The sequence below is a fragment of the Sitophilus oryzae genome, unplaced genomic scaffold (genome assembly GCF_002938485.1).
Source record: "Sitophilus oryzae breed Bouriz unplaced genomic scaffold, Soryzae_2.0 scaffold_1620_pilon_pilon, whole genome shotgun sequence".
Taxonomy (NCBI): domain Eukaryota; kingdom Metazoa; phylum Arthropoda; class Insecta; order Coleoptera; family Curculionidae; genus Sitophilus; species Sitophilus oryzae.
The window spans coordinates 3,719,279-3,741,317 of NW_022146304.1; the positions used below are offsets into that span (position 1 = coordinate 3,719,279).

General features: G+C 31.9%; 1 protein-coding gene across 5 annotated transcripts in view; it reads left to right on the forward strand.

Moving 5' to 3' along the window:
- The window catches only part of LOC115880233 (Ca(2+)/calmodulin-responsive adenylate cyclase-like), a 549,269-nt gene that overhangs the window by 514,011 nt on the left and 13,219 nt on the right, over positions 1 to 22,039 (forward strand). For 2 of the 5 annotated variants that reach the window (XM_030897391.1, XM_030897394.1), the window contains exons 12-18: positions 4,447 to 4,533; positions 12,075 to 12,260; positions 12,319 to 12,597; positions 12,655 to 12,926; positions 14,864 to 15,104; positions 17,880 to 18,261; positions 18,326 to 18,631. In XM_030897391.1, the coding sequence (XP_030753251.1) occupies positions 4,447 to 4,533; positions 12,075 to 12,260; positions 12,319 to 12,597; positions 12,655 to 12,926; positions 14,864 to 15,104; positions 17,880 to 18,261; positions 18,326 to 18,631 (1,753 nt within the window). The remainder of the gene's footprint in view (positions 1 to 4,446; positions 4,534 to 12,074; positions 12,261 to 12,318; positions 12,598 to 12,654; positions 12,927 to 14,863; positions 15,105 to 17,879; positions 18,262 to 18,325; positions 18,632 to 22,039) is intronic. The other 3 variants (XM_030897392.1, XM_030897395.1, XM_030897393.1) reach the window with 2 other exon arrangements.

Sequence of the window (22,039 nt, forward strand, 5' to 3'; positions counted from 1 at the left end):
CTCTTAGTTATGATTTTACCATTTGCGGTCAAAAAATAGCAATATAAGAAAATGTGTAGTATATTCTTCATAAGTAAACCAACTACACACTAGAGTTCGAATTTATTTTACACTTAAACTAGCGTGTACCCGCGACTTCGTTCGCGTCAAATTAATAATTTCTAATGGTGATGATAAAGCAAAACAAGAATTTCCATTAACATACAGACTGGATAAAATTTTCTCTCATGTGCCAAAAATAAGCTTTAAACGTCGAGCAGTTTAAGCAGAATCGTGGTTAATCAATTACTCAACTTTTTGGAACACCCTGTATGATTTTTGAAAAAATTTCAAAATATGTAAAAAAACGAAATAAATTATGCGTGTCCAGGCGTTTTCCCGAAAGACTAACCGTTTTTTCCTGTTTCCTCCAAACTGTTTCGAACCTCCATCGGCAATCGACCGATGCAGCAGCATTCCTTTCCCACTCCGATTATCTCGACCACCGCCCTGTTATGCTCGTAACAGGTTGAAAAACAACGTATCTAAAATGACTGCTTCTCCAACCCGTTGCGAGTCTCCATCGACAATCGACCGATGCGTTCTTTTCCCACTCAACTGTTTCAAAAAAACCTGCTTCTTTTATATCCTATTATTTTTAAGCTGTTGCAAACCCAATACGACCATAGACGGTATCGACCGAAGCAGCTACGTTTGCCGTAGCGCATTCCCCACTCCGTTGTCCGTTGTCTCGCCGCCTGTATCGATGGTTGACGAAATAACATGTTTTCCATCCATACAAGTTGTTTTTTGAAATTGGTTCGAGCAGCAGAGAATTTCGTGACGGTGCAGAGCGCCGACTTCGTTTTTCGTTTCACGAGCGGCCGATCTCTACGTGTCGTTATTTTATATCTGTTATTTTTTAGAAGTAGTAACGGTTGCGATATGTTATTTATAAATAATTGTTATAAAATAACAGATAGTTAAATAACAACCCATCACTAGCATATGGGTTATCACTAGAATATTTTGCTAAAAAGGAACTGCGGCGCCACTGACTTTTTTCTTTTGTTAGGACAATTGTGTAGACCGTTTAATGTCGATTACAAGTTGTCTTTCAATATATTTTGATGAGACAAACGCAATTTTATTAATCTGCCTTATTCCAAGTTTAATAGCAACCTTATTTTTTTTAATGCCGTTAACTAGCCGAAGTATTAAATAATAGTCTAAGAGCTGGCTACATAAAAAACCTTATCATCGTTACATGGCTAATTTTTTGTGTGAAGTATCATTTTGTGTAGCCATTATGAAATAGTCATGTCTGCCAGCGCGATCCCGGGGCTTAAAGCGGGGGCTTAAAGATACATGAGTTATAATTGCGAAAATAGCTTTTATTTATTATTAAGAAACGTGGAAAATTGTTGGCAGACATTTTTCTAGTCGCTAAAATGCCGACAGACAACGCGAAAAAGGCATGAAATTTTAAAAATTATTAAAAAATTAAATTTGAAGAATGAAAAAAATTATGGCATATTTGCATGCCGATTGGTGAAATGTCATATTTATTTATTTTAAAAGCCGTATGCAAAAGGGCAGACAAAAAGACCGTGGCTCAATCAGCTGCAGACAGTTATCAAAAGCGTGATATTACTCTAGCGCTTTATTCAGGGAACGCTGGCCGCCTCATCCATTTAGATAAATCATATAATATACGATTATATTATAAATATATTTTTTTATTATTTCAATAACGATTTTTTTGCCTGCCCTTTTGCATACGGCTTTTTAAATTAATTAACAATAAACATGACATTCCACCAACCGACATGTATGTATGCGATGATTTTCTTTTGTCAAAATTCTATGCCTCTTTCGCGTTGTCTGCCGGCATTTCAGCCACGAGAAAAATGTCTGTCAACAATTTTACACGTTTCCTAATAATAAATAAAAGCTATTTGACAATTATAACTCGTGCACCTTATAATATTTTTAGTGTCAAAATTTCACCCTTTTGATTGGCCGCCCCCGCTGTAAGCCCCGGGATCGCGCTTGCAGACATGACAATGTGTAGCCATATTTCACAATGGCTACACAAAAGGATACTTCACACAAAAAATTAGCCATGTAACGATGATAAGGTTTTTTATGTAGCCAGCTCTCGGTCTATGAGTACTAATATAGACTTAGGACTCCTAAGTAATAAAATTCCTCATCAAAAAATATGAAAAAAGAAATGCCTAGTTTTAAACATACAAAATGTTAAAACTTTTAAAAAATATTTCTTTTGTAATTATCTTAAATATCATTACTTTTTTGGAATTTACTGTAGGTAGCACTGAACATTAGTGTTATAATATTTAGTAACATATTCTATTATTATTTTATTAATTGAAAGTTAATTAGTAATTAATAAAAATTTAGTTTATCTCATCAAGGAGATCGCAATCGACCAGATATCAAGATACAATTTTTAATCGACCTTAAAGGGCCTACACAACTGTCCTAACAAGAGAAAGAGAGTCAGTGGCGCACATGTTTTTTTAACCTTAAATTATGTCATTAGGGTGTATTTCGTTACTTACCTTGGTTATGGTTTTATGTTCCGTTTCTATCGGTTTCCTAAAAGTTTTCTTATTACGGAACACGGTTCCTGAAAAATTCGGTTACAACTGTCACCAAACTAACCAGCGCTTTGAATAAGAAGACTAAGGAAGGAGCATAATGCTATCCATGTATTCATGCATGGTGGGCGGAAAAAGGACTCTAGGGTGCGGATAGTTCTGTTTGACGATTCATTTGACACATTTGAATTTGATTTGAAATTTTGTGGATTTGTCAGTCTTTACTGAGCTTATTTTATGTTATTTATTATTTAGTCTACTACTGATAGTTGTATAAAGGTAGTAAATCTAGATGGAAATTGTGGCAGAACTTAAATTAACAGTGATACTGTCGCGATTTATCGAAAAAGACTCTGAAATAGTTGGTTGTGTAGCGTGCATTAGATCTCGGTATAAATCGAGTGAAATAATGGAACAACTTTTCGCTAGTAAGTGACTATATAATATACATACGTGTAGTAAACCGATCATTTATGAAATTCCCTTAAATTAACTAATTATATATTCTTCTTGCATTTTTGCTTTTATTTACTACTTGTCAAAGATTACATGTCAAAGAATTTAGATACGTCAATTTGACTTACCTGCTTCAGTAGTCAACTTCAGTAGCGTATCGGATGTTTGTGTTAATAAATAGTTATTAAAACTTATCTATTTTTATTATAGTCATATGTTTTTATAACAATTTTAATAACTACCAATATTTATTCACAACGTAAAATAAAACAACAAATTATTGAGTCTACCCCACGTCTACACTACATCATAGTTTTACACTTTTTAAATAAAATTAGAACGGCACTGATAAACCGGAATTTAAGTCGGCCATATTTGAGTCCCATCGCGGTGGACCTAAGATTTTTGATATGCTCCTTCGTTAGTCTTTTTATTCAAAGAACCAGCGCGAGAAGGTTTTTCTGCTTTTGTTTGTCAATCAATGTCATTTATGTGACAGAAATCAAACAAATTGAAAGTTCGAGTGAAATTCTCATTTAATTTCTAAAATTTCTAATAATATTTTGTATTTACATCCAAAAGCAATGGAGGTAGGCAGTAAAGGTAAATAAATTTCATTAACTAAATAGAATGACTTTTTAGGACCATTTAAACTTATCATGCAACCATTGTTTCTTAAAGTCAGGAACATTTAAAGAAAACATGAAAAACAAGACAAGTAATCGTGAATGTTTTGTAAACTATAAAAATATAAATTAGATTTGTTTATTTATTATTGACCTGTTTTAATATTGGACCTGCAAATCTTCACTTGAGCTGTCCAACGAAACAGTTTATTGATAAAGTACTTTTTAATATTAAACTCCATTGAAAAGAAGAAGCAAACGTAAAAGCAGAGAATAGGTACATTAAAAATGCATAAAAGATAAATTTTATAATAAAGGTATTGAAATTAAGAAAACGTCAACATTTGACGTTTCCAGTATTTTACCAAACCGTTCCGTATCAAACCGATGTTTTTCAGGAACCGCTCTTCACCGTAGTTTTCTGGTCTGGCTTGCCTGGTTTCGCACGGAATACAGGCCTTAAAGTAACCTGTGAATCCCACAATGTCATTCGAAACGCTACAGGCGCTTGTAAGGAAATTATAATAAATCGAAAAAAAAGAAGACTCCTCTGTAGCTACGAAACGAAGAATCTTATTTTTACGTGGGATGGTACATGTTTTTTGAAACACCCTGTATTTACTTTGAAGTAATAAAATCTTTAATTATTTATGTTCTGACCTCAGTTGTAAAGAGACGACGCATTGTTACTACATACAGGTGTAAATGTTGTGTCTAACAACAAGTAGCTTGATGTATAGTTGGTCTAATGTGGCTTGTAGGTGCTAGAACTACAAAGGGTTCTCCACGCAGAAATTTCGCCCTCGCAAGAGCAAAATCGATCTACCCCTCAGGCCTCAGGCAGCAATGTGAGTCCAACTCACTGGCTTTGCGTTTTTTTCGGCCTTTTTTTCATCTTACTGTGTTCTTACCTCTCGAATTTTACAATTTTCTCTTTCCAAATTACTACAACGATCAATCATTTTCCGATTTATTTTTATACTTTCAATTCAAGGCAGTTTGTATTATACCCTCACCGGCACGAGAAACGGACACCTTAAAATTTTGATGTATTTTAAAGTTTAATGTATTTTGTTCTAGTAGGCCGATTTTGGTAATTTTTTAATCAATTTGTAGCTAAATTATTTTACTTTTTGTCCCAAGTAGCATTTTCACGACTTGCGACCACATGTTTACAAAACACAACGTTGGATTAGTTACAAAAAATAGTTAGCTCCCTACCTTGGGTATTAAAATAAATTTAAACGTTTTTATAACGTTGTACCGACGTTGGACTAGTACTACAGCAAAGTAGAAGCTTCTGCGACGTCGAATAAACGTTGTCTTGTAACCTTTTTTGCTTAAGTGATCTTTAGGTGATTCGGTTAGTTACAACGTTGGACAATATAGGGGTTTCCGACATCGGTTCAGGACCTATTCCAACGTTATGCAAACGTCGTCTGTTTTACTTATTCCAACGTTGTTTAGATTTCCTTATTCTTACGTTGGTAGGACGTCGAGGCACTACCTTTTTGCAACTGTATTGAACCATAACCTTAAATCTTAAATTTTCACTTCATTGTTCTGTTCAGTCAGACAGTTCAGTGCTGTTTTTGTTTTTATAAAAAAAACTTATTTAAAATGGGACATAAGAAAGGTACATATAAAACTAAATTTAAATATACATCGGCATATATTACCGATAGTTTATCCACTCCCTCGTTTATTTAGATTATAGAGGGCGGCACAAGCTAGACTCTAGGATGACTAAATTAGGCAATCTTGCGACTAGTATACTACCTGTTAAGGCTGAACTGCGACTTTATTAGTCCAGTATGCGACTACTCGAACTACTCCATCTTAATCTCCCAAAACAACAAAGTGAAAGCCGCCATGTTGTTAAATAAGAAAATGTTTCGTTCCTAAAATAGCAATTCTTGCTTTTTGAATACATTAACTTGAAATATTTGACCCTAAAAATCACGCGGAAACAATTTTTTCGACTGCGAATAAATTATTCTCATTTTACTAAAAAAAAAAAATTCAAGAAAATTTTTAAAACTTCTTTAATTTTAAGGCCCATTAGTATTTTTCAAAGTAGAAACAATACATTTATCAATAAAGTTGTTTGCGTTTACTTTTTTGCCTTGGGTGGTAACGAGTTACAGAGTCGGTTAAAGTGTTTCAATAATTATGATCTTCAAACATCCTCCACACTTAAATACTTTTGTTTTGTTTTCCTTCACTGCCATCTGACATATGTCTCTAACTAAATCATAAAAATAATATTTTTACTATAATTATCCCAATTTAGGATAAAACGCGACTTAGACGCCATATTAGTTTTGTATTTCTGTGAATTAGCATTTTAAACAACGTTGTAGTTTGTACTAAATTAGGCTTCTAGCCAACGTCGGTATCCAACGTCGTTTCGACCCAAAAATTATTCTCCAAACTAGTGCAGACTAGGGTTGGCACGAGGTTGTGCCGATGTTGCGCCCCGACGTTTGGTCGCGTGACACAACGTTGTCCCGACGTCCAAATGCTGCTTGGGGTGTCTCTTTCTAAATTAAAAATGGAAGTTCCCGACTTTCAGTTATAAGAGGGAAAACACAATGTTGATATATTAGTCAAAATTTGAAAAACTCTGTGGAATATATTAACAAAGTAAGGAATTTAAAAATCATTTTATCATCTAGGTACGTCTTTTCGCGATAGATTTTTTTTATTCCTCTCAATAGCTTTATTTTTATTGGAGATATTCTCTTTTGAATAAGACAATAACGATTTACAGCTATTTTAGCATTGAAGGCATGCCTTTGCTTTTGCGTACTCATCAGCACACTTATAAAATAGTGTTTATTGTTTTTGTAATGCCACCAATGCCACTTGCATTGAAAAGTCATATTATTATTGTTTATTGACGTTTACTCTACTAGAGATGGTTTTAAGTTCTGAAGTATCGGCTATTGCTGCTTTAATTCATCATGGTAAAGTAATATAATATATTCTCTTTTCAAACGTCACAAAAGTATTAATTTTTACGACGTAATTGGCAATATAAAAATGTTATTTGAACACTTAGGCACAAAAGTGAACCACTTTTACGCCTAAACACAGAAGTACGAAAATATATTATTAAACTGATATAAGTGTCAAATTCAACTAGCATAACCATAATTTCTTGATATATAATTACTTTTATAGTTATTAATGATACAAGTTCGATACGAACATCATAATGAAACGCGTGTAACGTTAAGGTTAGGTTAGGTTAGCTTAGTTATACCGTATGATCGAATAAAAACGGCGTCGACGATGGCTATGAAATGAAGATCGCTCTCGTTTTATATGTAAAATTATATGGGAAATGTCATCGATCGTCATTTCCAAGCCAACTGGACGCAGTTTTTTTTCGATCATACGGTATAAGTTTCATTAAAAAGTTCGTATCGAATGTGTATCATTCAAAATTTCGACGCGACAGGGGGGACGATCCAAAGAGATTTGATTTAATTTAAAATATCAGAGATATCCTCATAAAAATTAAAAATCAAAATTATCAAGTGCCCATATTAGTCGACGCCGTGGTAACCGTGCTTGTTGATTGTTTCCATTTTGACTTTGACAACTCAATTATTGATGTTCAATTTTGTGTTAAAAACGTTCAGTTTTAGCAAAAAGCAAAAAATAATACTAATATGGGTGATTCTGATTCTGAAAGTATCTCTTTGGATATTGAAGGCATTGCGCAAAACGTTGTCGATTCCCTACTTCCCGAAAAATCAAGACAAACGCACGAGCAAGCCTATGTAAAACTTGAAGATTGGTGTAAAGGGAAAGGAATCAAGAATAGTAGTAACGAAAAGGTTATGGCATATTTTGAGCATCTTTCAAAACATAGGAAGGCTTCACCACTTTGGGTATATTATTCCATGCTACGTTCAGTTATAATTTAAATAATAATAATGTTTACAATAAATAAACGTATTTAGGCACCTTTTTTGCTCGTTTCTTATTTTAAAATTTGCTTGTTATTATCATAGATAAATGAAACAAGTTTAGATTGGAAAGTGCCCATAAGGACAATGTAAACACTATTTTGCGCTATTCTTGCAACGGTCGCGACCCAAAACTTTTGAAAATTTCGGAGCGGTTCGGCTTTTTCCGGAATTATATCGCCCAAATATTGTTTATTCAAATTTATTATTATTTTCTTTTAATTTCATAAATAGAATACAGTGTGTTGCATACAAGAAACTTTATTTTATATAAGGACATGTATGAAATACCTACAAAATATTGGAAACCGACGTTATGCCACGATCCACGATGGTTTTTGCAGTTCACAGCACAGCTTTTTAAGTTTTTAATGCCACTTTTTCACAATTATCACCGGTTGGAGTAAATAAAACTTGAATTAAACTGTATGGTTTTAATGTGAAAAATACGAAAAAATGTTAGTATCTTCTTCAAAAGCGAATATCTCCAAAAAAACTGAAGCTATTGAGATGAACCAAATAACAACCTATCGAGAATTTTTTTTCCTTGTTTTGTTAATATACTCCACAGTGCGTTTCAAACTTGCACCAAAATATCAACATTTTGTTTTCCCCCATATAATTGACAGATAGCAACTTTGATTTTTAATTTAAAAAGAGGCATTATAAAGTCAAATAATTTAGCTACAAACTGCCAGAAAAATCATCAAAATGCTTTAAAATACATCAAAATTTTAAGGTGCTCGTTTTTCGTGTCGGTGATTGTATATCATAAGTTTTCTCTAATCAGTGCATGCAAGTTGACTATAGTAACGCTTGTATATTAATTAGTAAATATACGGTGCTTAATGAAAACTAAAGAAATACTAGGTTTATCGTATAAATTTGCATTTTAGGACACTTTTTTACATGCAACTTTATTTTTTTATAATAGTACTTTAGACCTGCTCGTTTGGACGTAAATTTTAGCATAAAAGTAAATTTATTTTATAATTTAATTCTTTTATGAATCAATAAACATTATTTTATTTATAATTAGAAAACTTTTTTATGTTTATTCGTATTAATATTTGTATTTATTAAAAATAAATGTAAACTAAGTAAACGCTAACTAGGTTTACTTTAAAACTTAAGTGACTACTAACTTTACTGATTTACATTTCTATTTTGGAAATGTATAAATTACATAAATAAAACTTTTTACGTTCTTCTTTAATTTAATTTTCTGAAAAAATAGAAAATCTTCAGAAGAAACTATAGTTTACAACTTCGAAGTAAATTGTGATAAAATATGATTTAGATGACTGTCTTCTGTTTATTTCTTTATATCTAAATAGTGTCACTTTACAAGATAAAAGGTTAAATTTTGTAAATCCATTTGAAAATTTACTTTACTTTTTGATACTTTAATATATGCAGGATACCTTTTTTATTCTTTCAAAAAAATGTCTGAATGAGACAGGTCGACAAATTAGTTTACTATAAATAGCTTTGTTCTTTTCGATAATATAATTATAAAAAGATCGATACTATCCAAATCTGTCATTCTTAATAAACGTTATTGACAGGGAACAAATAAAGGTATATAATAGAAGGAGATATATCTCCTGATAATACACAGAGTTGAGTCTGAAATCTACTCAATGAGAAGAATTTTTAAATTATTTAATAACGTATGGTTGCATAATACATTTTACTTGTCGATCTCAGATTCATAATTTTCATGGATATGATCGACATTTCTTTTCTTTATTATTTTTAACAGTCGATTTAATTTTAGTTTTATAGCTTAGTAGTATATTAACAAATTAAACTTAATAATTAATTTAAACATAAGGCCAAATTATTATAAATTAGAACATAAGGTTAGGACGTAGGACTTTTTGTTAAGAAACAGTTTCTTTAGATTTAAAACTGATTTTTTAACGACTAAAACATTAGTAAGTTGTATGGAGTGTTTGTAAACTAACAGCACGAATGATATATTAACGAAAATTAATTTTTAAGCAACAAATATCTATTAAAAAAATTAATAATATGCTTAATGCTTTCTGTTTGCTTCTTCCTAACAATTCGAACTATTAAATTTTGCTTACTCAGATACATCTATTCTTATTCTTATTTATGAAGGTGGGTTAATGTTTAGATCAGTTGTTATCTCAAACTAACGATATTAAAAAAAAACTTAGAACCCAGAAATGGTCCATTAGACCATGAGACCCTAATTATTATTAAATTATTACTATATTTATGTAAGTAGGTTAATTTTTATTTCCTTTCTTTTATCTTTATTTTTTTACTTTTTATTCTGTTTCTTTATATTCACTTACTTAACACTAGCAATCTTAAAATTATATTTACATTCCCAGATATAATGTAAGAGATTATATTTCATTAACTGGTACGCTTCATTAAAGTAATCTAATATACAGGGTGGCACCTCTCATACGACGCGGCGGCTCCAAGGAGAACGACAGTTTGTATTGAAATGAAATTTTGTGAGCATATGTCAGTTAATTTAGAGCATTTTTTAGAAATATAGAGAATCTAGAACTATTTTTGGGGACACCCTGTAGATTGTCCCCAAAAATAGTTACAAATCAAAGTTGTGTTTTTTTGTTGTGACACAATTGAACACCCTATATATTAATTCATTTTTAGATTCTAGAAAAAAAATAAAGGTGAGTTTCGCTAAAAAAGCATATTCCTAAAATGTAAGGTTTTTGACATTTCACATTTTGTGAAAATGGAGAATAAATTGTAAATTTCAATAACAGCTACTTAAATTGTAATTTACCCTGTATAGCCCGATATTTAGTTAAAATTACCATTGTATTGTTAAACCAAATTAAAATTTGACCCAAAAAGTTATACATGTTGAGACGAAATTAATATTGAACATTGACCACTTTTAAAAGCAAATTACTCATTTATATTAAATAGAACAGCCAGTATATTATTCCAATATTCAATAGAGAATTCATATATCTTCAAACTTCTATTAAGGTTGCCTACCCCTTAGACAAATATTTACTTAAATATTTTTATTTTTATGATTTTGCATCAGTTGATCTTTATTATTTGATAAAATATAGGTGGCTGTCCATCTTTCTTTAATTTAACAGAAACTAACGTATGTAGAGTAAAATACTCAATGGTAATAAAAAGATACACGTTTAAAACATATTTTAATTATTACTGAATTCTATGAGGAAAATTAGCTAGATGAAATCAAATGCTAAAAATGCTTCCTTTTCTGTTAACTGAATAAAATTATTCTGTATGGAGTTCTACTTCGAAAATCGTATACAATAATTTCTTTCATGTTGTCCACAATAGTTGATCGAGTTTTCTAAAAATTATCTTTAACATACCAAAACAAAAAAAGGCTGAACTAGATAAATCAGGGGCATTTAAGCATTTTATTAATTGGGGAATGCACACTGCCAGTCACCAATTAATAGAATCATATCAGTTCTCTCTGATATAGGATAAGTTTCCATTTTCAGCAAATTTCTTAGATTTTTTTTTATTTTAACTGACACTAACTGATAACTATTTGTTAAAGATGAACTTACTTGTCAGCTATGTTGAAGTAACGTCAGGCATATCACAGCCACCTAGATTTTATGAAATAATAAAGATCTACTAACACACACTAAATCATAAAAATGAAAATATCTACGAAAATCCTCATTTGAGGGGCAGGCAACCTTAATAGTATTTTGAAGAGACATAAATTCCCCATTGAAATATCGGAATAATATACTGAATGTTCCATTTAAAATAAAAGAGTCATTTTTTTGGTGACCAATGTTCAATATTAATTTTGTCTTACCCTGTACAACTTTTTGGATCAAATTTTAATTTAGTTTAATGTACAAAGTCTATTTTAACTAAATATCAGGCTAGACAGGGTAAATCACAATAATTTAGGTAGCTGTTAAATTTAAAGCTTATTCTTCATTTTTACAAAATGTGAAATATGTCAAAAGCCTTACATTTTAGGCATGTGCATCTTTAATGAACTTCACATTTATTTTTCTCCTAGAATTCGAAAATAAATTAATATATAGGGTGTTCCATTACAAAAAACACAACTTTGATATGTAACTTTTTTGGTTAGGAAACCCTCTTGAGCTCTCTATATTTTTAAAAAATGGTCTGAACTATTCTACCTATGCACACAAAATTTGATTTGAATACAAACTGTCGTTCTTCTTGTAGCCTCCGCGTCATATAAGAGGCGCCACCCTGTACTCGTATATTAATAAATTAATTTTTAATATCGTTAGGATTTTGATGACTTACTGACAACCCACTTGAAGATGTTACTTTAACTATTTCCATAAAATCTTACCAGTTTACTTAAAAGATTGTTCCTAATTTTGTTTTATGTAAATTTGTAGAATAAAGTAACAGAGAAGTTTAAAAGGCCATTTAAGAAACGACATTCAAGCGTGTATCATCAACCGTCAAACAGAGTAAACAAGTACCTTTCCAGAGCAATTGAAGCCAGGAGCGTTGACAGAGAAAAATCAACGCACGTCAGTCTTTTCACTTTATGTTTCAAAAATAAAGATAGAGAGAGTCAGGTATAATATTTTCTTTTAATAGTTTTCATATTTTTTAAATATTTACATTATTTTTCAGTATCACGAAGATTTGGATGTCGGTTACAGTTCTACACTAGTTTGTGCTTTGGTTCTTCTCGGTTTTCTTGGTACACTTCAAGCTACAGTGTTGCCAAGAACCATAATCTTATTGTTATTATTTCTTGTTGCTTTTATATGGATCTCGGCTGTACTTATTCTGCTCCTGGCTGTAAGATTGAGATGGATACTTTGGGACATATCGCACAGTTTTGTTCTGCGACTAGCTATAACAGTGTTTACTATTGTTTTGATCTATACTGTAGCCCAAATAAATGTGGTAAGTATTTTGTTTAGTTGTATTAAATTGAAATTTTATATGAATATTTTATTTTAGTTTACCTGTAGATCGGAAGAACCATGTATATCTCACAGTACTCAAAATATTACTTTAGATACCGGGTTGCCTATGGAACAAGACCATAGGGCATGTCCTTTACCACAGTATATTGTTCTTTCTTGCGCCTTAGGTTACTTGGCTGTAGCAATTTTTCTCAGACTACCAATTCTACTCAAAGCTCTACTCTTAGTTGTAATGTCCACTGTTTATATTTTACTCATAGAACTGTCCCACATAGAACTTTTCAACTGTTACGACAGTCGAGTGGGGTAAGAATTTTTAAAAAATATCTATACCTCTGTGGCGGATTCATCTCTTCAAAAAAGTCCTATGAGTATTTTTCCGCTGTAAGAAAATCTACAAAAACACATTAGTTTTTTTTCAACAGATACGTCTATACAAATAAAATTGGTTGACATGGGCCACAGAGTAGATTTTAACAATGCAAAAATTATTATGAAAGAAGCGATAGCCTCTAAACCAAAAATAAAAAAGGTTTTTTTAATACAGTCTAATAAAACTAAATGTATTGTTCAGGCATGTGTACATACAATGTATGACGATCGCCTCTTTGATTTTAATGAACATAATATAAGTAAGTGTTAAAAACAAATTAAAAAATAATCATACAGAAAGTTTGAGGCTTTTTGGTTTTACCTCACTAAGTAATTGTTATCAGGTAGTAATTGTTAATTTTGAAGTTTAACTTGATTTAATATTTTTTTAACAGAACGTCAACGGTTTCTATAGACGTATGTGTTGAAAAAAACTAAAGTGTTCTTGAATAGTTGTATATAGATATTTTAAATAGTTTTTTCTTTGTTTTTTGAATTTTTTTGCTTCTGACAACAGGAAGAGATATATTTCCAGAAACGTTAAACATTTTTGTCCGTTAGGCAAATTTGTTTATTTGTAAATCATTACTGACGAGCTCCCAAGTAGCATTTTTGGATACATTTTAGGTAATGTTTCTAATAATTATGTCTGTTTCTTGACACAAAATGGAGACGGTATGCCACAAATAGGAAACATTTCCGAAACCTATATATTTTATATAGCTTTATTACATGTGTTTCCAATGTGGTGCCATTAGCCATTTCCTGAAATGTTTTGATGCGAAATCAAAACTTTTAGAGGAAATGTTTCGAAACATTTTCTACAATTTGCGTCCAAGATATTCCCGTTTTCAGTAGCCACTGTTTCTAAATGTGAAGAAACAAAATACCAAACTAAAATAGTCTATGTCCATGTGTGGGTTTCAAAATGAAAACAACCATCAACAATATCGACCTCTACCATAATTTTTTGTCTTAAAATGTTTGTTTTTAGAAAGAAACTCGTGTTTCGAAAATGAATCGACAATAAATAGAAACCTGTTTCCAAAATGTGTCGATTTAGCACTATTTGTGTGTAGAAATTTCGAACCTAGTCACCTGTCAACAACACCAATCACAATTTGTGGTCAAAATAATTAAAACATTTTTATTTACTTATTATAACACAATTAAAACATAAAAACATGTATTCCATTGTGGAAAAAAATAGAAAAAAACGTTTGCTGGTAACATTTTTCTCCGGTCTCCTGTTGGGTATGGGTAGTGGCTGTTATTACATTTATTCCCATAACAAATCATCTCTAATGCATATAATAAATAAAATAATTATAAAATCGCATAAGAAATATATCTGTATTTCTACTGACCATATGTCTTTTCTTCTGCTTTTTTAATTATTGTACTATAAAAACATGAAGAATGCTTAAAAGCAAAAACTGCCGAACAAAATCAAAACAATAAAGTGTTCATATATGATAGAATATCAAATAAATTTTGGAAACTTTTCAGGCACAAAACGGGTACGAAATCTGTAAATGTGAGCCACATCTGTTTCTTAAAAGTTTCGAAAAATTTGTGACACTAAGATCTTTATTGTTATAGCTTATGTAGGCGAAACCATATTTTGGTAAAATATTTCCAAACAAAAATCGATTTATGTTACGAAACATATGTCTAAAAAATGTTACGAAACTGTTTCCCAATGTTTCTCTGCAGATATTTTGTTTCGATTTTGTGTCTAAAAATGCTACTTGGGCTGGTCTCCGTTGGATTAATGAACACTGTTGTGTACAGTGGCAAAATACCCATAGGACATTTTTGAAGAGAAGAATTTTTAAATTTTAATTAAAAAAATTTGATAATTATTTTAGATCGGTTATACCTGCTCATGTTCTCAGCGTAGTCGAAGTATTGATATTTGTATTGGCTGTACTATTACACGGGAGACAAGTAGAATGGACTGCTAGATTAGATTTTCTCTGGCAAGTACAGGCTAACGAAGAGAAACGTGACATGGACTCGTTACAACACTCAAATAAAAGAATCTTATTTAATTTGCTGCCAGCTCACGTGGCCACTCATTTTCTTGATAATCAATTTCGCAACAATATGGTAAGTGACAGATTTTGTCTTTGGCGAGTTAAATAACCAGAGTTACAATTATTTTACAAATTAATTGATGTACGGTAATCGCAGAACATTTTCCGATGCACGTCATCAATCATGTCGAAATTGACACTAAAGTCTATAAAGCTGACTAAATGAAATTCTGGCCAATTTTTTTTAAATTTGTTTTATAATTTAAGATACCGAGCAGCTCTTCATTTTACTTTATAAGGCAAATGATCGTGACAGATATTTTATTTAGATTAAAGCTGCCAAAATTAGTTTAAAGCGATTTTTATTATCGCCATGTTGGTCACGTTGCGCCGCGATCATCAACGTTGTCGTTTATTATTTGACGAGTATCATGTCAGTCATTATTTTGTATAATATCGTGTTGTTATTGAATCTTTGAGAGTAATTCTTGTTTTTTTGGCCGATTTTCATAGTCTTTTTTTAAAAATTGTACTTTTAAGCACAAACAGTTCTTTTACGAACTAAATTTTCGAGTTTTTGTATTGCATTTCTTGAAATTGTGTGTTGAAAATATGCCGAAGCATTTAAACAGTCGATGCAAAGAGCTTGTAGCTTTCCTAATAAACTTTTTTGAACGAGAACGTGACAATAAAGGTTCTTTATCACCATGGACTGCAGTCAGAGAAGTAAGTTTGATTGGTAAGTACATTATACCACTCTCAAAGTTATTTCTACTTATTTCGATTTGTAGCGCGTAGCTGCTGCCTTAAACTTAAATATTTCTACTGTGAGTGTTAGTAACTACACACACCGGAAAAGTCGAGGGATATTACAATTTTATCCAGCCATCGTCAGTAATTTTATTATTTGCATTTCTGATATAATAAAATTAAAATAAACAAATAGTTTACAGGACGTATTGGAAATAAAAATGCGAAATTTACCGAATTTTTTAAATTTGCCTTGATTTTTATTGAACTCAAAAAAATACACACATTTTTTTTTATTCTAAACTGTGAATTAAAAAAAAAGATAAAACCATTTTTACTCAATAAAGGGTATGGCCTCCTCTACTGTTCATTACAGCCCTACATAGTCTCTCCATGCTCCTGATCAGGTTGTCGATCTCTTCTTGAGGTACAGCTTGCCACGCTGCATTCACGGCCCGAACCAGATCCCTACGAGTTTCACGACGCATACCCATTCTCAAAATTCTTCTTTGGACCGCGTCCCATACGTGCTCGATGGGGTTGAGGTCAGGAGATTGTACCGGCCAGGATAAGTTGTTTAATTGATGAGCATTGATAAACTCACTTACCACTCTGGCTGTATGAGGCCGTGCATTGTCATGCATGAGAATGAAGTTTCTCCCAAAATCATAGGCATATGGTAACACGACAGGCTCAATAATTAAATCACGATATGTGATTTCTGTTAGAAACCTTTCAAGAAAAACTAGATCGGTTTTTCGGCCTAACTGGACTCCTTCCCAGACCATAACTGTTCCACCTTGATAAGAGTGCACTTCCTGAACATGATCCAACCGAATAAGATTTCCTGGTTCTCTCCATACCCTAAGCCTTCTCGAATCCGGATGAATTCCAAAGCGTGACTCATCCGTGAAGAGAACATTGGCCCATTGTTAATTCGACAACTGAACTTGAGCCCACAAATATCGTACCTCTCGATTTCCTCTCGTTAAGGGTTGAGCTCTCCAATGGCGTCTGCTTCTTAAGTTGACCTCTCTTAATCTATTGCGAACAGTGTCAGGACTAACAGTTACATTATGTGTTTCCTGGAGAATTAAACTAAGCTCTGGTGCTGTAAGAGTCGGTCGGCGTCGAGCATTTAATTGTAAAAAATGAACTTGCTGAGGGGTAGTAATGCGATGTCGCCCTGTGTGCCTTTCCGCAACATCACCACTTTCACGGTAGCGTGCACTTAATCGCGATATTACACTTTGCGTTGTATTTAATGCTCTAGCTACGTCGATTTGGCGCATTCCAGCTTCGAGCATACCCATGACCCTTAGCATTTCGTCTGTGTTAAGACGTTTACGCTCCATAATGTCGTTTAATACTAAACAGAGTTATTTGAATGAATTTTGGCCAGTTATCATAAAAACATAGCCAGTACATGTTAAATTCGAACAATTGATGCTAGGTGCTTTTTATACATTTGACAAAAAATGCACAAACACTTCTGCAAATATCCCAAATTTAGAAATAACTAGTGTGACTACTTCGTTTCAATTGAAGTAGAAAGAATCGGCTTACAAATATGTGGTTGTTTATTCAAAACATTTATTTTTAACTTTAATAAAATGATATCCCTAGATTTTTCCGGTGTGTGTATTAATAGCTAAATTAATTACTAAAATATTACTTATTAAATGAAAAATAAAACGTAAAAATCTTGAAAAAATTATATAGTAAATATATTGTTTCCCAATTTTACATTAAGATTTATCTCATAAATCCATCACAATCTGGCAGCGCTGTTCGCCATCGCTTAGTTGATGACATACATCGGAAATTGTTTTGCGATTACTTTATTTAATGTAATGTGTTGTGAAATTTTATTAAATGTCGTACGATTTGTTTTAAAATTACTCAGGATATTTAGCTGTATGTTTTGTTTATTTATGTGCGGGCAACATTTATTATTTTTGTTTCTAGATGTCATTTTTGTTTAATTAATTTGATATCGAATCAGTTTTTCTATTAAAATGTTACGTAAGTACTAGATGTTGTTAGATGTTGGCTGCACCAAAGAGTAAAAAATAAAGTTATGGACATTCTCTTACAGAATACTCTATCACAGGAACTCTACCATCAAAGCTACTCAAGAGTCGGTGTTGTATTCGCTTCTATTACCAACTACCACGAGTTCTATACAGAACTAGATGGCAACAATCAAGGAGTTGAATGCTTGAGGCTGTTAAACGAAATTATTGCTGATTTCGATGACTTGTTAAGCGAAGAACGATTTAAAGCCATTGATAAGATCAAGACTGTTGGATCGACATATATGGCAGCTGTGGGTCTCATGCCAGATTTAAGAATTTTAGATGAAGATGAATCGACAGCTGGTATCCATCTTGGGACGCTGGTGGAGTTTGTTTTCGCCATGCGAGAACGCTTATTAAACATAAACGAGAATTCCTATAATAATTTTATGCTTAGAGTAGGTAAGTATAAAAATTCTTAATTATTTACTAATTGTTGATTTAACATTTGATTATAATTTTACAGGTATTAATATAGGTCCAGTAGTAGCTGGCGTCATAGGTGCAAGAAAACCCCAATATGATATATGGGGCAACACTGTAAATGTAGCTAGCAGAATGGACTCGACGGGGTTGCCAAATCACACTCAAGTTACCGAGGAAGTATACCAAGTACTTAAGAATCATCCGTATGAGTTTCAGTGCAGAGGAAAAGTGAAAGTGAAAGGAAAAGGAGATATGACAACGTATTTCTTAATAGATAGAAAGCAACCTGGCACCCTGAGAGTTGAAGAACTGAATAATATCCGATCCAATTCAAATAATACTAATAGTAAGTTTTAACTTAATATAGATGTTTAGATTTATGATTTTTTAGGAAAAAATTGGCAAAAGGTAAATTAAAAAAACGCTTTTTGTTTTTAATTTAAAGGTCATTGTTATGATCTAGACGCATTAATTGTCATTTTATGAGTAATTAATTAATAACAACTGATTAAATGGAAGTAAAGTTTTTATTTCAGATATCATAGAGAAAGGATTTGAAAGATCTTAAATTTGATAATACACCGGCACGAAAAACGAACACCTTAAAATTTCATGTATTTTAAAGTTTTATATATTGTTAATGGACCGATTTTGATGATTTTTAAGCAATTTGTAGCTAAATTATTTAACTTTCTAGTGCCTCGTTCTAAATTAAAAATGAAAGTTGCTAACTGTGAAATATATATTTACAATGGGCTCTTTCACTATATTTTGGAATTAGCATAATTGAATAAAGCAATTAATTCTAGAATTTTCTGCTATCTCACTTTCGAAAAATTTGAAGTCATTCTTAAGAAAATAAATAAAAACAAAAAAGCCCAGAATAAAAATCCGCACTTTATTATTAATACGTCACACCTGGCATGTTGAAAAGCGGCAACACGGCCGGGCCACCATGCTGACCCACCACCACCTCCACACAAGGCCGTTCAACTTTTTCCAATATGGCGGAGATAGAAGTGCTTTATTTGGCGCGTATTTTAAAACCTGTTTTATTTCCAAATAGACATTCTTCACACAAATGTCGGGTTAGATTACGTAATATTTCACTAATTTTTTAATATACAGGGAGTCTAAAGCTCTCCATATAAGTATAGAATTTTTTGTATTATTACTTTTATGAAAACATCAGTTAGTTACTTTTTATAAAAAAGTCTGCTTTCTCAGAAAATAAGTAGGTAGTGTACTAGTGTGTAAATATTCAAACTTGAGGTAGCATATATAAGGTGTTCAAAATCATCGGAAATAGAAATAACCAGAAATATATGACAGAAAATAGCAATATAAACTAAATATTCAATTGCAAACACTTACCTACTATAGGTTAGAATTTACTGCAGGTTTGATAAATATATACTATTATGGACAGTATAGGAAGTTACTTGTCTTAGCCTTGGTAAATGCTCTTGGTGAAAACTACACTTGCTTGGGTAAAAAAATATGAAATATTTTCCTATGTTTTGCAGCATTACACAAATGGGAATAAATTTAAACTATAATAGGTGAGGATAACTAAAAAAAATAATATGTGTTTCAAGATTTTATATAGAAAAAAAGTCATTCCTTTTTTTAATAATAAATTCTGACGTGAGGGGCAATTGTGACCTAAAAAAAGACTTACATCCAGGCCATTTATATTTTCAAATGTGAATGTTGTCAATATCTTGTAGGGTAAGTGTAAGCAGTAGCCATTCATCCTCACTAGGGTAACAGAGGCTTTGGTCTTTGGCCTTTTTGAGGCATATTTAATGCACTTCTTACTCGAGAACTACTAGTAGGAGTGAAATTATCTCTTTTAATAGCTGTCAACCATTTTTTAAGAAGCTCGTCATTTTTGGGAAATATAAAAGCAGAAACCTTGGGACCCCCTCTATAACTCTCGTGACAATTTGGAACAGAGCATGTAAAAGGTATGCTACAATAAAATGTTAATACCTACCCTTTAATACCTATCTTTTGATTATTGTAAGTAACCATTATAAAGTACTATGCAGACTGGCGGTGAAGGCTTTTTTACTCATTTAGGTGTAATATCTTGATAAATACTTCTAGTTTTTACCTTAAAATAATTAATAATAGAGGAGTACGACAAGCACAAAAGTTTGAAGTTCCCTATGTGGAATGTCTGGTTTGGATTTTTATTACACTGTTATTTTATCACAATTTTCTGATCACACCATGCACTGAACACTAAGAACTAAACAAACGTGTTCCAGAAGCACAACAAACTAGAGATAATAAATTATTTCTGGTATGCAATCCGAACGAGAAACCACTACCGGCTTTTCAGTTTAAAGGTAAACAATTTAATAATGCGCTGCATTCGCCGCCATATTTGCCTTGCCCATATCATGTTGATTGGCCTTGAGTTGAGGTGGTGCTGGTCAAATGAAATCGCAATGTTGCCAGTTGTTGGCTGGCGCACGAGCACGGTTCTGCAATGTGATTGGGCGTATTTTTCATACGTCATCAACTGGCGCTTTAAAATTATTTCAAATTAAAGCAATTTTGAGGGCCTATAAAAAAAATATTCAATGTAATAGACCATTTTTTTTTGGATAAATATACTGAAAATAGTCTTCTATTTCAGATTTTGTCCTTGAATTGGGTATTTTATTTTTTGTGAAAGAGCCCATAGGAGAGAAAACAAAATAATGATATTTTATTGAAAATTTGAAACACCCTGTGAAATACGTTAAGAAAGCAAGGAATTTAAAATTAATTTTATTTTCTAGGTGTATCTTTTCTTGATAGTTTGTTTTTTGATTCATCTCAATAGCTTTATTTCTTGGCGATATTCACTTTTGAAGAAGACAGTCATATTTTTTCATATTTTTATATTAAAAACATGCCTTTGCTTTAGGCCCTAGTTAACAGACCTACAAAAGAGCGGTTATAATTAATGTCATTGTCTGAAAAATCATTTTATTATTGTCTGTTAGCAGATATGGTTTTAAGGCCAAAAATTGATCTTTACCATGGTCAATTAAAACAGCAATAGCCGATACTTCAGAACTTAAAACTACCTCTACCTAGAGTAATCGTCAACACACAATAATAATATGACTTGATAGGCAGGGAGATTACAAAAGCAATAAACACTACTTTATAAGTGTGTTGATGACGACCGAAAATCAATGCTAAAATTGCGTTTAAATCGTTATTGTCTTATTCAAAAGCGAATATATCCAATAAAAATAAAACTATTGAGATGAATAAAAAAACAACCTATCGCGAAAAGACGTACAGCTGGTTCCAATAAAATTGAATACGATTTAAAACATAATTTATTGTTTCGGGCAGTATATTCTATGATACCAGTCCCCCATTTCTCTACTCATGTCATGCTGACGTTCTGAAAAATTTATTTGCCACTTTGTCAAAAGCAAAGTTGTTTTACACAATATCACAATAACCTTAACATGTCAAAATACCTGACACATAAATATACACTGCCCAAATATTCGAAAAAAATGTGTAAAGAGTCGTATTCATTTTTTTTGGAACCAGCTGTACCTAAATGATAAAATTATTTTTAAATTCCTTCCTTTGTTAACACATATTCCACAGGGTGTTTCAAAATTCCACCAAAATATAAACATTTTGTTTTCCCTTGTATAATTGACAGATGAAAACTTTCATTCTTAATTTATAAAAAGCTACTAAAAAGTCAAATAATTTGACTACAAATTGC